At 50.7% G+C, this 16,819-nt stretch overlaps 2 protein-coding genes across 7 annotated transcripts; one reads left to right on the forward strand and one right to left on the reverse strand.

Annotated features, from left to right (window-relative positions):
* Positions 1–5,583: 5,583 nt before the first annotated feature.
* LOC143683546 (uncharacterized) lies at positions 5,584–12,073 on the reverse strand. Of its 3 annotated transcripts, XM_077159672.1 has the most exons (4): positions 11,938–12,067; positions 9,592–9,676; positions 7,762–7,954; positions 5,584–5,910 (listed from the first exon to the last, which is right to left on the reverse strand). In XM_077159672.1, exons 2-4 carry the CDS (start codon positions 9,630–9,632, stop codon positions 5,887–5,889), a joined length of 258 nt encoding a protein of 85 aa, XP_077015787.1. In that variant the 5' UTR covers positions 9,633–9,676; positions 11,938–12,067; the 3' UTR covers positions 5,584–5,886. The 3 variants fall into 3 exon arrangements, 2 of the variants coding, with proteins under 2 accessions (XP_077015787.1, XP_077015786.1); XM_077159671.1 differs by lacking the exon at positions 9,592–9,676 and having other exon boundaries at positions 11,938–12,073; XR_013175527.1 differs by lacking the exons at positions 7,762–7,954; positions 9,592–9,676; positions 11,938–12,067 and adding an exon at positions 6,727–6,831.
* CDK2AP1 (cyclin dependent kinase 2 associated protein 1) lies at positions 5,958–16,397 on the forward strand. Of its 4 annotated transcripts, none has more exons than XM_077159667.1 (4): positions 5,958–6,094; positions 11,193–11,290; positions 13,095–13,221; positions 15,584–16,397. In XM_077159667.1, exons 2-4 carry the CDS (start codon positions 11,222–11,224, stop codon positions 15,649–15,651), a joined length of 264 nt encoding a protein of 87 aa, XP_077015782.1. In that variant the 5' UTR covers positions 5,958–6,094; positions 11,193–11,221; the 3' UTR covers positions 15,652–16,397. The 4 variants fall into 4 exon arrangements, with proteins under 4 accessions (XP_077015782.1, XP_077015781.1, XP_077015783.1 ...); XM_077159666.1 differs by lacking the exon at positions 5,958–6,094 and adding an exon at positions 6,680–6,772; XM_077159668.1 differs by lacking the exon at positions 5,958–6,094 and adding an exon at positions 9,115–9,662.
* The last annotated feature ends 422 nt before the right edge of the window (positions 16,398–16,819 follow it).

Here is a 16,819-nt window from a genome sequence, read left to right on the forward strand (position 1 = left end):
ATTTCTTAAGGGAAACTGACAGTCTGGAAATTCTCATAAGAGATGATGATGAAGTCTTGAGTCCAAAATCCACAGGGGAGCCCAGCAGGTCGGAAACAAGTAGAGAGTGTAGTCTTGCAGCAGTATTTCTTTGCTGGAACCCTCAGTTCTTTGCCTTTTTAGGCTTTCAATTCATTGCATAAGGCTCGCCCACATGGAGGGTCTTTATGTAAAGTCAACTGACTTTGTAGATGTTACAAAATTCCTCCATAGTGACAGCCAGGTCAGTGTTTGCCCAAACGACTGGAAACCATAACCTAGCCAAGCTGACACACAAAATTAACCATCGCACCTGCAAAATCTGAAATATTTACTATTCTGACCTTTGACAGAAAAAGTTTGCTGGTCCTAGTCCTGAAAAACAGGAGTAATGGCAGAAGCATAACTGAAAATGCATACATTTGGGAGTAGACTCCAGATCAAAGTCCAATGATTGCATCACCCTAAGGACCCACCCTGTAGGCCAATCATGACACTGCATGCGTGACTTCTCTGGCTGTCAAACTGATGGTTCTGCTCACCTGCATCAGTAGTTTCTTACACTAGTGGCCCAAAAACTTTGTACTCATATACTGTAGTCAGTAAAAAGCATTTTTAAGCATACCTCCACAATGTTTATTAATTTATTTATAAATTATATGTGTGCTCCTGTGTTATATGTACGCTATAAATCCCACATAAACAGAAGTTCTAATATCTTCCCTCCCTGCTGTGAGTTATTTTTCTTACCATTTGGGGTAGGTGCACCCCTCTTTGGAGCTCATTGCCCCAGAATATTGTCCATTGATGGAAACATTCCCAAAAGAAAGGAAAAGCCTTTCTAGGTTGAAATTTTTCATTAGGGAAAATGGTATGTGTGTTGTCTGTTTGCCACCGTAGGTTGTTAGAGTTGAGAGAATCTTTCCTGATCCCTTCCATCAAACTCCCTTATTTTACAGACAGAAATAAGGCCCAGAGAGGTTAACCAAGGGTTTCTGCTCTGCAATACTGAGGAAGGCACTCGCTATGCTATGCTGATGATCTGGGTTCAATTCTGAGCTCACCGCTCATTAACTGTTTATTTTTCCCTTCCAGTTTAGGTTCCATCATTTAGGGAAATGGGGGTAACTATGACTTCATAATATAAAAAGAAGAGAGAATAATAATGATTAGTACTTAATTAATATTTACTATTTGCCAACTACTTTACAGGCATGTACTTATTAAACCCTCAGAGAGGCTAACCAAGTTTTTTTGAGGCTTAAAGACAAGATTAGATGGATTCTGAGCTCGAACTTGCATCTCCAGATGTTCCTCCAGGCCAAGCTCTTTAACTGGCTCTGCTTCCTCTCTTCTTCACTCACCCTCTCTCCTCCCTGGCGGGCACCCCTGTGAAATGCCCATTAAACTAATAAGGAACCATGCTAGATCATCCTAAAACCATGCATTATAAATTGCAGGAGGTTATTTGAGCAAATTTCATGCAAAAGCCTCTAGTTGGAAGCAATGGGACTGTTTCTTCCCCTTTGGGAGGTTTTTAACTCTCAGACACAGAGGGAAGAGGGGAAGGAAAAAGAAATCCAGATCCTTTCTGAAGCCTGTTATGGAATGTGAGTGGTGACCAAGAAGAAGGGTGAGAGATCCCTTCATGATGCATCCCATCAAACATCCTGATTTTACAGATAAAAATAAAGGATGCATTGGGGCCATTTATGGGAAGCTTTGTGTGCCTGAAGAGAACATTCAGGGATGAAGCTCTTTCCTTCAAGGAGCTCAGGTTTGTTGAGAAGACAGGCCCAATTAAATGCAATAGCAGGCTTTAGGTATGGGAAGGCTGCCAGGGAAGCCTGTTAAGAGGTGGGGATATTTAAGCTGGGCTTTGATGGATAACCAGGAGTTTGCCAAGTGGAGCACAAGAGGAAGTTGATGTGATGGAGATTCAGATCCGGAATGAACAAGTACCAAGGCCATACCCCAAAGTCTGGCTTGGAGAGTAATAAACGTGGGAGGTGAAGTAAAAGGCAATGGCTCCAGTGTGGTGGGTTAAGAAAGGATAGCTGAATGTGGCTGCCATGGCTAGACAATAAGCATTATGACAGCAAGAGATCATATTCCCTTAGTAGACACTCAATAAATATTTGCTAAGGACAAAAAAGGTCATATACATGATCATCTCAAAAGATGCTGAAAAAGCTTTTGACAAAATTCATGAACTTTTCATGATAAAAACACTCAACAAAACCAGGAATGGAGGAACCTTCTTCAACGTCATAAAGAGCATCTATGAAAAACCCACAGCTAACATCATACTCAATGGTCAAAGAGTGAAAATTTTGCCCTAAGATCAGGAACAGGACAAAGATGCCAACTTTCACCATTGCTAGTCAACATTGTATTGGAAGTGCTAGCCAGAGAAATTAGTCAAGAAAAGAAAAGTCATCTAGATTGGGAAGGAAGAGGCAAAATTATTTCTATTTTGCAGATGACATAGTCTTATATATAGAATGCCCTAAAGAATCTACACACACACAAAAATGGTTAGAGCTAGTAAATGAGTTCAGCAAAATTGTAGGATACAAGATTAATATTAAAAAAATACGTTGTTTTTCTGTGCACTAATAATGAAAATGAAATTATGAAAGCAATTACATTTACAATGGAATAAAAAAGAACAAAATATTTAGGATTGAACTTAACCAAAGGAGTGGAACAACTCCTAAACACTGAAAGCTGCAAAAAAATTATTGGAACTAAAGATCTAAATAGATTGAAAAACATCCTGTGTTCATGGATTGGAAGATGCAGCATTGCTAAGATGGCAGTACTCCCTAAACTTGTTATATAGATTTAAACGAATTTCCTATCAAAATTCAATTGCCTTTTTTTTTTTCCTTGCAGCTTTGGAGAAGCTGATCTTAAAACATACATGGAAATGCAAGGGATCCAGTCTAACCAAAACAGTTTTGAAAAAGAAGAACAAAGTTGGAGGGCTCACATTCCCAAATTTCAAAACATACTACAAAGCTACAGTAATCAAAATATTATGGTACTAATATAACAGTAAAGATCTATGGAACATAATTGAGAGTCCAGAAATAAACCCTCACATCTACAGCCAATTGACTTAAAATATATATATATTTTTATTAGAGAAGTTGTGGGTTTACAGAACAACCATGCATAAAATACAGGATTCCCAAATACCACCCCTCTACCAACACCGCATTGGAACATTTGTTACAATTGATGAGAGCACTTTTTAATATAATTTTTTAATGGTAGTTACCTTTGTTACAATTGATGAAAGATTGTTAAAATAGGACTATTAACTGTCATCCATAGTTTCATTAGGTGTATTTTTCCCCATATACCACCCTATTATTAATATGTATTAGTGTCATACATTTGTTATAATAAATGTAAACATTCTTGTACTTTAATAACTACAGTCCTACGTTTTAGCTTTTTTAGTTTTTATCTAGAACATATATGACCTAATGTTTCCCCTTTTAACCACATTCACCTATTATATACTTCAATACTGTTAATTACACTCACAATCATGTGCTATCACCACCATCCATTTTCCAAACCTTTACAATCAACCTGAAAAGAAGCCAATTAATTTTGACAAAGGTGCTACGACCAAATGGTGCTGGGAAAACTGCAAAAAAAATGAACTTAGACCCTGTCTTATACTGTATAGAAAAACTAACTCAAACTGGATCAAAAACTTCTATGTAGAACTAACACTATAAAGCTAAAAACATAGGGGAAAATCTATAGTACTTTGGACTAGTGCTACCAAAAGCACAAGCAACTAAAGGGGGACAAAAAGGATAAACTGGACTTCATGAAAGGCAAACTCTTATGTGCATCAAAGGACACTACCAAGAAAAAGAAAAAGAAAACCCACAGAATGGGAGAAAATATTTGCAAATCACATATCTTTTAAGGGTCTAGTATCCTGAATATATAAAGAATTCTTAAAAACACAATAATAAAAAGGCAAATAACCCCATTAAAAAATGGCCAAAGGACCTGAATAGGCATTTCTCCAAAGAAGGTACACGAATGGCCAATACATAAATGAAAAGATGCTCAACATCATTGGTCATCAGGAAAATGCACATGAAAATCACCATGAGGTACCACTTCCCACCCACTAAGAGGATATATAGTTTTAAAAGAAAAAGGAACATGACTAGGGTTGGTGAGTATACAGAGAAATTGGAAGCCTCAAATATTGAACGTAGGAAGGTAAAATGGTCCAGCTGCTGTGGAAAACAGCTTGGAGTTCCTTAAAAAAGTTCAACACAGTTACCACATGACTCAGCATTCCATTCCTAGGTATATACCCCAAAGAACTGAAAACTTGTTCACACAAAAACTTGTACATGGACATGGCAGCATTATTCATAACAGCCCAAAGTGGAAACGGCCCACATGTCCATCAACTGATGAATAGATTTAAAAAATGTATACATCATACGATGGAGTATTACTGAGCTATAAAAAAGAATAAACCAGTGCTAACAAAGTATTACTGAGCTATAAAAAAGAATAAACCAGTGCTACAACATGGATAAACCTTGAAAACACGATGCTGAGTCAGAGAAGCCCCACACAAAGACTGCAGATTTTACGATTCCGTGTATAGATATCCAGAAGAGGCAAATCCATAGAGACAGAGTGCAGCTTAGTGCTGGAAGGGGCTGGAGGAGGAACCAGGGAGTGACTGCTAAAGCTTACAGATTTTCTTTGGGGAGATGAAAATGTTCTGGGATTAGTGGTGATGGTTGCCGAACTCTGTGAGTTTTCTAAACACCATCAGATGGTACACTTTAAATGATAAATGTTACGGCAGGTGAATTATGATTCAATTAAAAACGAAGGAAACAGGGCAATGGTGGTGCAGTGGCAGAGTTCTAGCCTGCCATGTCCGAGACCTGGGTTTGGTTCCCCGTGCCTGCCCATGCAAAAAAAAAAAAGAAGGAAACAGTATTTGTTCAATGATAACCAGGAAACATTAAAATGTACCTATGTGTCAAATCCACACTGGATTTTGAAAACTTAGTACAGTGATATTAAGAATTTCCTTATATCGATTACATGTTGGAGACACTGTTTAGAATATACTGGGTTAAATACAGCATTAAAATTAATTTCACCAGTTTCCTTTTACTTTGCGAAATATGCCTACTAAAAAACTTAAAATTACATTCGTGGTTTACATTGTATTGCTACTGGATAGCACTCCTCTAGAGTATTGGGTGCCTGGGGACAGTGCAGCAGGGAATGCCATTAATTTATTCACGAAACAAAATTTCACTGGGCCTCTTCCGCTGGGGCTAGCCTAAGGCTGACCATCGGCTGCAGGTGAAGGAGGGCAGGTGGGGGTGGACGAGTCTTCCTTCCTGGGGGTGGGTGGGGGGGCACGGGGAGGTTGACGCCTTTGTCACTGAGATCCGGAGGTAATGACTGAACGCCTGGTGACTAATTTTTTAAAAATCTGCAAGCCGTGGCCATTAAAAACGACCAGGAAAAAAAAAGGGGGTGGGTGGGTGGGCATTTTGCATACTTTCAATAGCTTTATTACTATTTCGGGAAAACTCCCAGGAATAGTTCCTCTAAAATGGTATTCATCTAATCCAGAATACATCGCATGACGACGTCTCACTGAGATCCGAGGGTGGGCTGGGGGTGGGGTCGGGGGAGGGTCTCAAAGCGAAATGTAAACCCGAGGCGAGGAGCAAACTTGGCCGCGTGCATTTTCCTGGAGTCCCGCGCCTGGCACGTAGTAGGTGCTCGTCCACCAGCCGGTGCAGGGCAGCGTGCACTCGCCCGGGCGAAGGCCTCTCGCTTTCGTCAGAGTCTCAAAGGAGTCTCAGGCTCAAGGAGGAAAAAAAAAAAACAAAAAAAAAAACGCTAAAAACCACCGAATTCAGACAGACACATGCAATTCATTTGAACATCATGTCAAGGACGGCTTCTTCTAATGATGGGGAAGAGCCACACCTCGGCATCTGGAATGATCCGCGGGCTTAAGAGCGCAGCTCGCCACCATTTTCTCCAGGTAATTTTCCATCCCCGCCCCCACAGTCCCCCTCCCCCCCCCAAAAAAAGTAATTCTTAAATTCCGTCTCGCTCTTACAGGGAAAAAAAAAGAAGAAAATACCCACAAAAAAACCCCGAAGTGGTCTCATTAAAACCCGGCAGCCGCGGGGAGCCCGGGAAGCCACGCGGGGCCCCGGCGGGGTCTGCTTCCCCACCCCCTCCCCCGGCCCCCCAAGCCCTCGGGGCCCCCCCCCCGCCCCCCAAACTTTGCCAAGTTGCGGCGCCGCCGGGAGGCGCGGGGCGCGGCCGGCGGGCGGGGCCGAGGCTGACGCCGGGGGCGCGGGCGCGCCGGGGCCGCCCCCTCCCGGCCCGGCCGGCCCCGCTGGCTCCGCACAAAGTTTGCGGCCGCCCCTGCGCCCGCCGATGTATGGGTGATATACTGCAGCGGGGGCAGGGTGAGGGACGGCCATATTTGCCGGTGCGGCCCGAGCCGTCCACAACAAAAAGTGCGCGGGAGCCCGGCGGGCGCACGGACGGGCGCAGGGACGCGGGCGCCGCGCCTCCCTCGCCGCCTCGCCGCCGCCGCCCCCCGCGGGCCCGGCCCCGCCGCCCCGCCGCCCCGCCGCCCCGCCGCCCGCGGGGATGTCTTACAAACCGAACTTGAACGCGCACATGCCTGCCGCCTCCCTCAACGCGGGTGAGTGAGTGCGCCCCGCGGGCCCGCGCGCGCCGCGCCCCAAGTGCCGCCAAGTTGGGGGCCCCGCGCGCCCGGTCTCGGCCCCGGGACCTGGGGGCCCGCGTTGGCCGTGGCGGGGAGGGGGGGGCGGCGGGCACGGGTCCCGGCCCGGGGCAACCCCGCCGCCGCCATGATTCCGGTGCCCGCGCCGCCAAACTTCCCCGGTGCGCCCCCGCGCCTCGGCGGGATGGGGCGACCCGGGCCCGGGTCCGGGGTCCGCGGGCCCCGCGGGGCGCCCCCCACGCCGACAGCCCGGGGATCCCGGGGAGCGAGCGAGCGACCGAGCGAGGGAGGGGGAGGGCGCTGCTCGGCTCCTTTTTCCTCCGGCTTTTGGGCGGCTCGGCGAGGGCCCCTGCCGGCGGGAGTCGGGAGCGGCCCGGGCCGCGCCGGGAGCGGGGCCGCGGGGCCGCGGGGCCGCGGGGGGCAGAGGAGGAGCAGGCCCCGGCTGGGGGCGCGGGGCCTCAGGGGGTGCGCGCGTGCGACGCCAGACCGCGCGCGAGCAGGGAGGGGGGCGCCGAACGTGCCGCCTTTGGGGGCGCGGGCAGGTGGGTCGGGGTGGGGGCGCCGGCCGGGCACGGGACGGACGGGAGAAGGGGGCCTTGGGTTGGCGCGCCGGGGAGAGCAGGGGCTGCCCAAAACGCAGCCCGCGGGAGGTCCGCCAGGCGTGCGCCCAGTGAAAGAAGTTGGAGAAGACCCTGGCTGTTGGGTGCCTGCGGGCGGTGGATGGGGGCGGCATCTCAGCCCGGGGTCCCCGATCTCGGAGACCCCCCCGTCTGGGCATGGAAGGCGCTCCTGCAGAAATCGCGGGTTGGGGACTCCTGTCCCCTCTCCGGGGCTGATGCTGGGCGCTCCCGGAGAAACTCCTCTCCCGGGAAGTTGCTAGGCAGCTTCAGGCTGTGCCATGGGAGGAAATTGTTGGGGTTCGGAGGTGACTGGCTTTGTCTACGCACCAGGGACCCTCTCCTACGGATGCTCATTTGCGGGCACACTTCCAAAAGAGCCGGGCGTTCTCGGGCAGAAGGAGCAGATCCCTGGCCCCGGGTGAAGAGAGGATTGGCTCTGCTCCGACAGAAGGCCACGCTGGCAGTTGGCTTCAAGTTTTGGGCCTTGCCTGCAAAGCTTGACCCCATAACTGTAAAAATCCTGAGGGACCCAGAAAAAGGATTTTTCTTTTAACTTCTTGGACACACCGGGGTTTGGGGGCTGGAAGGGGTTAAGATGAAGTGTGCGGCTGGGGGGCATGACTGAATTGCCCAGAGGTGGGCTCTGGTTCCCCCCCCCTCCCAGAGCCAGCAGCCCCTGTTTCCTGCTTTGGGGACTGAAACCTTCCAGACTCAGGCTTTGTCGCCCAGGTGGGCTTTCTCGGCGCCTCCCTTGTCCACTCTGGGTTGGGGAGGCCGGGATGGGGGTGGGGGTGGGGTAGGCCGGGGTCCTGCCAGCCTGGTCAGGGCAGGCGGTCTCAGGCCCTCCCTGGTGTAGTTGAGCCAGGGGGACTTGGGGTCACAGTGTGTGACCGGTCCCCCCTGAGCACCCCCGCAGCCCTGTTCTGGACCAGCGAGCACCTAGCCCCAGGGTTCCTTCTTTCCCCTCTGGGCAGTTCCAGGAGCACTGCTGAGGTCCCCAGGTGGTGGTGGGGCCTCCCCGTGGACCCCCCTGCCGTCAGCCCCGTCTCCCCTTGCCACTTGCATCCAAGATGGACTCTCCGCCGCTCCTCCCGGCTTCCCTGTCATCATCCCTCACGCCCTCCAGCCCTGCCTCCTGCTCGCGGGTTGCCAAGCCGCGCGGCCTGGCCTGCGGTGGCGGTGGCGGAGTTAGACAAAGCCCCCGCCTCCCCTCTGGAGAGTGGCGGGAAGGCCGCCAGCTCCCCGGGCCCCGGGCGGCTCTTTGTCTGGGCGGCGGGGGCGGGGAGCTGCGCCCCGGCCCCTGGAGCTTCCTGGCCTCTGGCAGCCCCGCCCGACCAGCCGCCCTCGTGCCCGCACACTGCGCTCATTGTGTGAGATGCTCCCAAGCCGCGCGTGCTGACGTGGAGTGTGCCTCTCCCGCCGCCTCCCCCGCCTGACCCGCTGCCCTCCCTGGGTGTGCAGGATGGGGTGGGCGTGAGTGGCGCTCGGGGCCCTTTCCCACCTGGCTCTAGGGCCAGAGGAAAGCCCCAGCGCCTGATAAGGAGCTGGCAGTGGCGTAGGATTGGGGTCCCCTGCCACACTGCTGGGGTACTGGGAAAGCCAAGCCCTGAGCTGTTGCCTGAGTGATTTTTTTTTTCCTCCTCCCTCCCCATGAGCCCCTAAAGCCTAAGCCCAGCATCCTCGGAGAGGGCGGAATCCAGAGGTTTTAGGCATTCTGTTGGGAAGCACTGCAGCAAACATGCGGGGTGGACCAGGGCCCAGAGAGGGAATGGCCTTGGCTACGGTCACACAGCCAGGGCCAGATCCTAACCTGGGGCCTTGCCTATAGGAGAGAGGACAGGAGGAAACTGGAAGGGAAGAGAAGCAGGGCCACAAGAGGAAGAGAGGGGAGAGGTGGTCCGGAGGGTGCAGGGGAAGTTTACAGATCACCTGCCGGGGTGTGTGGGGATGGCGCTACCCTGCCTTGTGTGCAGCACCCTGTCTTCCCCCAGTCCAGAGAAGTCATCCCTCCATTGGGTCAGGATCAAAAAGGGCTGGGGCTGCAAGGCCGGTGCTGCCCAGCCGGGTTCATTGGTGTCGTCAGAAGGTTCAGGAAGTTGGGGTTTGTCTGATGGTGGATCTGGGGGTTGGAGGCGCTGTGCTCGGGCCGCCGCGTACCTGCAGTGGCCTTGGACAGTGGCCACAGCCAAGCTTGTCATCCTCCTGAACGGCTCGTCACTATACTGCAGGTGGGATGTCCTTCCTACTTCACAGATAAGGAAACTGAGACTTAGGGAGGCACAGTGATTTGCCCAGGCACCACCTCAGAGGTGATTAAGTCAGGATTCAAACCTTTGTTTCCTGACTGGGCATCCCAAGCTTGAGCATAAATCTGGGCCCAGAGGGGAAATTCCGGCAGGTCTGAGACCTGGGATGACACCTTGGCAACAGCTGCTCCCTGGGGCAGGGGCTGGGGTGAGGTGGGGGCGGGGGGCAGCTTCCCGAGGCAGCCTCTTCTGTGCTGTGGATCCTGCCTGGGTTGCTACCTCTGCAATGAGGAGCTTGGACTCTGGGTTCTCGGGGCCCCTTCCAGCTCCCTCAGCCTGTGCTCCTGAACTTCCTTCCTCCCCTGCCCCTCCCCTTGCCCACACCAGACGAGCAGCTGGGCGGCTTGGCCAGCCTTGGCACCAGCTGTCCATCCCGGGGCCAGTCTGCTGTGTGCCTGTGAGACCGTTGGGCTCTGGGGGCGGCAGGCGGGGGTGGGGGGAGCTGCTCCCCTGTCGGGCGTGGAGGCAGGCGGGCGCTGCCGAGGAGCACTAGGTAAATTCTCCATGGTTACCGCTCTTTGTAATTCTGCAGGACATCTTTTACCCACTAATGGCCACTCGGACGCCATTATGGGTTTGAGTGCTTCCAGGCACAGAGTCAGAGCTGGGAGCTGCCCTGGCTGGGAACCGTCCCCCACTCGTGCAGGGCTGCATTCTGAGCAGGGCTCAGGACCCTAGTTTGGCCCTAACTGCTGGCCCAGGATGCTGACTCAGGATGTTGCATTCTAAAAAGTGGGGCCTTACCCCTGCCCCTCTTGGGGTGCAGAGTCACCTGGAGCATAGAATCAGACTATCAACAATTTTGTCCCATCTTTGGGGAGAGGTGGGTCAGAGGATCAGAGAGGTTGAGGGGCTTGTCTGAGCTCACACAGTGAGTCCATGGTGTACTTTAGATTCTTGATTTGGGTCCAGTACACTCAGTTTCCAGCCTGGGTTGGATCTCAAATCTTCTAAGATTACCTCCTGTCTTCCCCACCATATAATCCAGCAGAGATTTGGGCACACAGGAGCAAAAAGACTTAATCTGTGTTAGGAATCCTAGCCCAGGTGTGCACCTGTCTCCATGGCAGGTAGTTCCTTGTGGCAGTGATGTACTAGGTGGGGGCAGAACCCAGGGGAAGGGGACTGGCAAGGATTAGACCGAGACTAGCAGTCACTTTCATCTTTGGTACCATTCTCAAGTGCTCGGAAGAGGATGCATGGATGGGAGGAAATTCTCTGATTGATGAGGAATGACTGCCTTGCTGGTGGGAATGGGGAGTGGTGGCCTCTTGGCTATACATTTATTATCAGTCATCTTGGCCAAGCGTTAGGACTATGCCCAAACTCCAGAGGTCAAGAGCAGGGTTCTTTATTCTGCAAAGACTAAAGAGCACTGCAGGTGGTGTGGTTTCTGGGTAGGGGACTCTAGCCAAGGCTGTGAGATTCCTGACACTGTCTTCTCCCCTGTAGCTGGAAGCGTCCACTCTCCTTCCACCAGCATGGCAACGTCCTCCCAGTACCGCCAGCTGCTGAGTGACTACGGGCCACCCTCCCTTGGCTACACCCAGGTATGCACTGGGGGATGGCAAGGTTGGAGGGGGCGTGGTAAGTGGTGGTGGTCCTGGGCACTAAGCGGGAGTTTGCAAAAGCTTGGAAATGCATTTCTTCCTCTTATGGAGCAAAGATGGTACAAAAGAGAAAAGACTAGAAATGATGGAATGGAGCTTCCTCCACCCAAGGCTGTGGCTTAGTTCTTGGTCAAGACACAAGGTAGAAGAATGGAGGGGTGACAAGGACTGTGTTTTATTGGGGAGACATGGTGGTGGGAGGGAAGGAGAGCACAACATGGGGCCAGAAGCCCTGAGAACCTCAATTCCTGCTGAGGGCCCTGTGTGTGGGTCACCTCGTTCCTGTTTCCTGGGGAAGTTAGGTCTGTTGAGACCTTGAGTCTGGATGTCTAAGCTTGGACAGGGAAGAGGGAACCCATTGTTTCTCCATGATGTCTTGGGCTCAGCCAAGAGAAGGACAGGCCCCAAATCTCAGTTTCCTACACTTAATGGGATCAAGATTCGTTTCCTTGAGGCTTTGTGGGTTAAGACCTCAGACCTTGGAGTCTGAGGCTTGGCCACCTGCTAGACTGGGCGTCTAACCACTTTAGTGACCTCTCTGCAACTCGTTTCCTCATTGGTCAAGAGGGGATGATACTGGTACCGACCTCAGAGGGTGGGTGAAAGCGTTAGCAGAGCCAGCTGTTCCTTCAGTTGCATTCTGAAGCTGCACGGGGGAGGCCCCAGCCCTTGGTTGCCGGCCGGAACCTTCTCTCCTTTGGCCAGACATGAGTTCCGAGGACGTCAAGGAGATGGTTTCTCCAAGTGAGAGGTCGGGGCTGCTGCGCCCGAGCATCATAGGTCATGCCGCGCCAGGCCGTGCTGTCCCAGGAGGAGAAGCAGGAGAGGGACCGCCTGAAGAAGTGGCGGCGGCGGGAGGATGGCCTGAAGTGCGGCCTGGAGAGGCAGTGCAAGGCTCTGGCCATGAAGTGCCGGCGGGAGAATGGGCGGGAGCACAGGCAGGAGCGGGAGAAGGAGAGGAAGGACCGGGAGGCCCAGAGGCGGCTCTGGGAGAGGGCCGAGGAGCCAGAAGAGAGGGAGAAGGCCTGGGAGGCCAAGAAGAGGAGGCAGCAGAAAAAGGGCGAGGAGCAGGCGAGGGCTTTGCAGAGGGAAATGGCAGCCCTGGTGCAGCTGTGGGAGGAGGCCGAGGAGGAGAGGCCCGAGGGAGAGGCCCACAGGCCTGCAGGGAACCCCGCCATGCGGATCTGGGTGCTTGTGTTGGGCCTTGCTGGAGAGAACTTTATGGGGCTGGCGCTGTCAGTGGGGGAAGGTGGGGGTGAACTTCAGCACGTCCCAGGTCAGCCATGGTGGCTTTCGGTGACTTCTGTAGCCCCACTGACCCTACTGGCTCAGCACATTCAGCTTCTGGAATATCCATTCCCATCCCTCGGGTTGTAGGGATTTCTTTGCCCTTTTTTCGTATGGAGAAAAGCCAGTCAGTCCTCCTTTCTTCCTTTGAGAGGACAGAAGGGCCTTCTAGAGGCTGCCAAGTGGTTTCCTTGAGTGTAGGAAGGTGGTAGGGGGGACCAGCCTCTGGTTTGGGGGTGGGGTGGGAAGGGGAAGCCGAGGGGGCCATGCCTGCCCACGTTGAGGCAGCTGCCCTGGGCTCGGAGGCCAGGCTGCTTTTCCTCCTCTGACCTCCTTCAGAGGCCACATCTGGTCTGCTCTTTCCTTGCCGCTGCCCCTGTAAATTGGGGTCCTGACCATGGCATTGGGGTCAGCCTAGAGTTCATATCCTTCTGAAACCATCTCTTTCTGTTTCTAGGGAACTGGGAACAGCCAGGTACCCCAAAGCAAATATGCTGAGTTGCTGGCCATCATCGAAGAGTTGGGAAAAGAGATCAGACCCACCTACGCGGGGAGCAAGAGTGCCATGGAGAGGCTAAAACGAGGTGTGCCTTGGCCCAGCTCTCCTGCGGAGTGCTGCTTTGTTGCTAGGGCAACGCCAAAGCACTGGCCCATGTGTTGCTTTGAAAGTTGTTCTGAAGAAAACAGTGGAGGGTGGGGTAGGGAGAACCCCTCATCCACTGGTGCCCCTATTTGGTTTGTTACTGTCTGGATCGGGGGCATCAGGCAGGGGTGCGTAGGGTTGGGGTGTGGGCAACTACTTGGGGTCTGGTGGGGAAAGGTCTCTGTGCCTTGGAGGGCAGTTATCTTCAGAGGGGGGTTTCTAAGAAGGGCAGCCCTCACATGATGCCTCAGGAAGGACCTGCCTTTGTCGCTTTGTCTTACCACCTCTTCTCCACTCCCATTGGCAGACCCAGTCCTAGGGAGCAGCTGGAAGCCGAATGCTGTGGACTCCCTTCTCTGGGCAAGGGCAGGGGCCACAGAAAGTGCAAGGTCCTGGGGCTGCTCAGTCCCTGAGTTGTCCTCCACTGTCAGCCCTTTGGGGGTTAGGGATTGGGGGTGGGGTCCCCAAAAGTGTGTGTGTCTGTCCTAGGGTCTTTCCTCATGAGCAAGGGAGGGAAGATGCTGTCAAAGCAAAAAAGTGGCTCACATGAAGCTGTGGCTGGCCAGCTGATTTCAGAAGGAAGTTAAATAGGTTGCTACCTCATTAAAGTCAAGCGGAAAGAAAGAAAAAAGATTTCTATTTTGGAAGGTGGCATTTCAGAAGAATGGTGGCCTATGTGCTAATTTAATTTCGGGAGGGATTTGGGGGGTTCTTGAAAAGGTTCGAGAAGCAGCTTTGGTAAAAAATGGGAGAGGAATATTCTCTGCTTATACATCTGTGGCAAAAAAGTGGGGCTGCTGTCAAGGTCATGGTTCTTGCCCCCCACCCCATAGGCAGGGCTGGCTGAGGACAGGCTCCTACCAAGAATAGTACTTACTGGGGGTTCTGAAATTTTTGTGAAGCATGAGCTGACTGCAATGCTAGTAAGGGCAAGAACAGAAAGAGGCTTAGAGGAGAGAGGAAACTGGCTGCATCAGAGGCTGTAACTGCAGAGAAATTGGGGAAAAGACCTGAGGTAATCCCACTGACTCCCTGCATGGAATTCCCTGGGGAGCTGTAGATCTCAGAATCTAACAGTCTATGGTTCCTCCCGAAAAGCCAGTGGTTTCTCAGCACTTGGCCATACCTAGTACCACTTGTGGGTAAGTCCTCGGCCACTGCTGGTCCCACAGTAATGACATCTTGTGTCACCCCAGGCCCATAGATGAGCCCAGGCTAAGCTGGGAGGGTGAAAAGTGGTGAGAGTGGGGCATCAGGGCCAGTGTTGTGATGTAAAAAATAATGGAAATTACAACTTTATGAATAGAGACAAGGCTGCACCCATTGTTTGCAAATTGTCTGGTTGCTTTTGCAGGACAAGGGCAGGGCTGAGCAGTTGTGAGAGATTCTCCTGGGCCTCCATGGCCTAAAATATTTGCTGTCTGGCCCTTTATAACAAAAGATTCGTCAGTCCCTGAGATAAGATTTGTGAGCTTGGATTTCTAAATCTTAGCTGTCAGTGACTTGGGGGATAATGTTCTGGGAGTCATAATAGCTCTTAGTATTTATTAAGATGAGATCAGTGGTAAGAAATTCAATAGAGGTGAAAAAAGGAAGGAAGAAAGAGGGGGGAGGGGAGGATAGCCACCTAACCATAGAGCTCAAGGGTAGGGAGAGTGCAGGACAAGATGATTGAGGGATTCTGGGTGGGGACACCGTGGTGGACCACAAACTGAACATAGAGCAGCAGTCTTGGATTACTGTTAATTGTATTAGTTATGATGGTGTTATGATTATGGCTTTAAAATAAAAAGGCTTGCTACTAGAGACGTGTATGGGGGGTGGTGGAAGGAGAGCAGTAGCAGCCCTGGGCTGCACCCTAACACATGCAGACAAAGTATTCTCTTGCTGTTCTTGACATTGATCAAGCCCTTTCTAGAAGTCGGAGAAAAGTAACTTATTTGAAGGAACGGAATCTTCAAAGTGGATCAGGCTTAAGAGAACTTGGGTGGAGACATGTTTATTCCCATCACCCGACAGAATGTCATGAAAGGACAGCTTGCTGGCTGTCACTTGGAGTACAGGAAGAAATTTTTAGGGAGACATGAATTTTGACTAGGAGGGAGGGGCTTTGAAAGGCAGGAATGAGACTTGTTAGAGCCATTTAAAGCCGCTTAGACATTTGGACTTTCTGGATGTAGGTACCCCGAGGTCCCTTCGAGCCTGAGGGTTTTCTGGTTGGGTTGTGAACAGAGCCTTTTCCTGTTGTAGACTGGGTTTGGCCGCTGTGTTCTGTAGGTGATTCCTTGCCTCTTCTCTTTCAGGCATCATTCATGCTAGAGGACTGGTTCGGGAGTGCTTGGCTGAAACAGAACGGAACGCCAGATCCTAGCTGCCTCGGTAGCTTTAAAGGCTTTCCATCTTTTTACAAGATGTGAAGTTACAGTTCATCTCCCCTGTTCACATGTAACTCTTGTTTTCACAATGTTAAGTTTTTTATTTCTCATCGTTAACCTCCGGTGGTTCACTAGGCTTTGTCCTAGACTTAAAGCTTGAGAAGAGATTTTGCAATTGATTAGGATTTGTGTTTTAAATGATTAGGAAGTACCCAGGTTTTTTTTTTTACCCTGTAAGCACTGATAAAAAAAAGAATTATTGAAAAAGTTACCTATCATCAAACTGTAGTGTGACTTCAAGATCCCAGTATCTCACTTTCATCTTCTTTTTTGAATATACTGATGTTACCTAAATTGTTCTTTGTTCCTCTCCATCAACTAATACAACTTTAAGGATTCTGTTCTTAGTAAATACTGACAGCACGCTTTACTTAGTAGCCGGTCCCAAGTTTGGCAATACAGTGTAGATTCTGCTTAATATAACTTCTTTTTTGCTTAAGCATTTGCATGACTATTAGTGCTTTGAAGTCAGTTAAAAAAGTGCACAAGTTATAAATACAGAAGAGCGAGCATCCTATCATACCTAACAAGGACCCCCGAAAATTTTCATACTGAGACTGTATGTAGATTTCAGTTTTGTGTTTCCTGTAAGTTGATCAAAATGTCTGGAAAAAAATGACTAAAACTGTTTGCATCTTTGTATGTATTTATTACTTGATGTAATAAAGCTTATTTTCATTAACAGTTTGTATTAAGATGGAGAATCCTTAACTTCTTAAATCCTATTTTAAAACTGCTCCTAAGATGTGGGAGATGTTATAGGGTATTTTCCACCTGGCCCAGAGACAGCTGGTGTGATGATGTGGTCAGTGCAATTGACTCAGGGAAACAATGTGTTTAAGCCCTAAGGTGGTAGTCAGGTGAAGTGGCATTACAAGTGAAATTCAAGACTTCAGCAACTTTAGGTATGTGCTAGAACAGAAAATAAGAAAAATAATAGAAACGTACTGACGCTACTCATTGGACCACACAATGAGGCCATTCTTGATCTTAGGTGCTTCTTATCCTGACCTTTCCTGGGTGCTGTAGGAATCTGTTTTTCATATAATGTGGCCACTAAAGTCAAGCCAGCCGCCTCACCTGGTGTGCGGATGAGGAATGTGC

This window comes from Tamandua tetradactyla, chromosome 5 (genome assembly GCF_023851605.1).
Source record: "Tamandua tetradactyla isolate mTamTet1 chromosome 5, mTamTet1.pri, whole genome shotgun sequence".
Taxonomy (NCBI): Eukaryota; Metazoa; Chordata; class Mammalia; order Pilosa; family Myrmecophagidae; genus Tamandua; species Tamandua tetradactyla.

Excerpts from the sequence above, each read along its gene's own strand:
- LOC143683546 (XM_077159671.1), bottom strand. The coding sequence starts at position 12,059 with ATGTCTGGCCAAAGGAGAGAAGGTTCCGGCCGGCAACCAAGGGCTGGG. Across the intron at positions 7,955-11,937 it reads GCTTTCACCCACCCTCTGAG|GATTTTTACAGTTATGGGGT; the intron begins GTCGGTACCAGT and ends TGGGTCCCTCAG. Across the intron at positions 5,911-7,761 it reads TCCGTAGGAGAGGGTCCCTG|CCTGAGACTCCTTTGAGACT; the intron begins GTGCGTAGACAA and ends TTCCTCCTTGAG.
- CDK2AP1 (XM_077159665.1), top strand. The coding sequence starts at position 12,134 with ATGCCGCGCCAGGCCGTGCTGTCCCAGGAGGAGAAGCAGGAGAGGGAC. Across the intron at positions 12,422-13,094 it reads AGAAAAAGGGCGAGGAGCAG|GGAACTGGGAACAGCCAGGT; the intron begins GCGAGGGCTTTG and ends TTCTGTTTCTAG. Across the intron at positions 13,222-15,583 it reads CATGGAGAGGCTAAAACGAG|GCATCATTCATGCTAGAGGA; the intron begins GTGTGCCTTGGC and ends CTTCTCTTTCAG.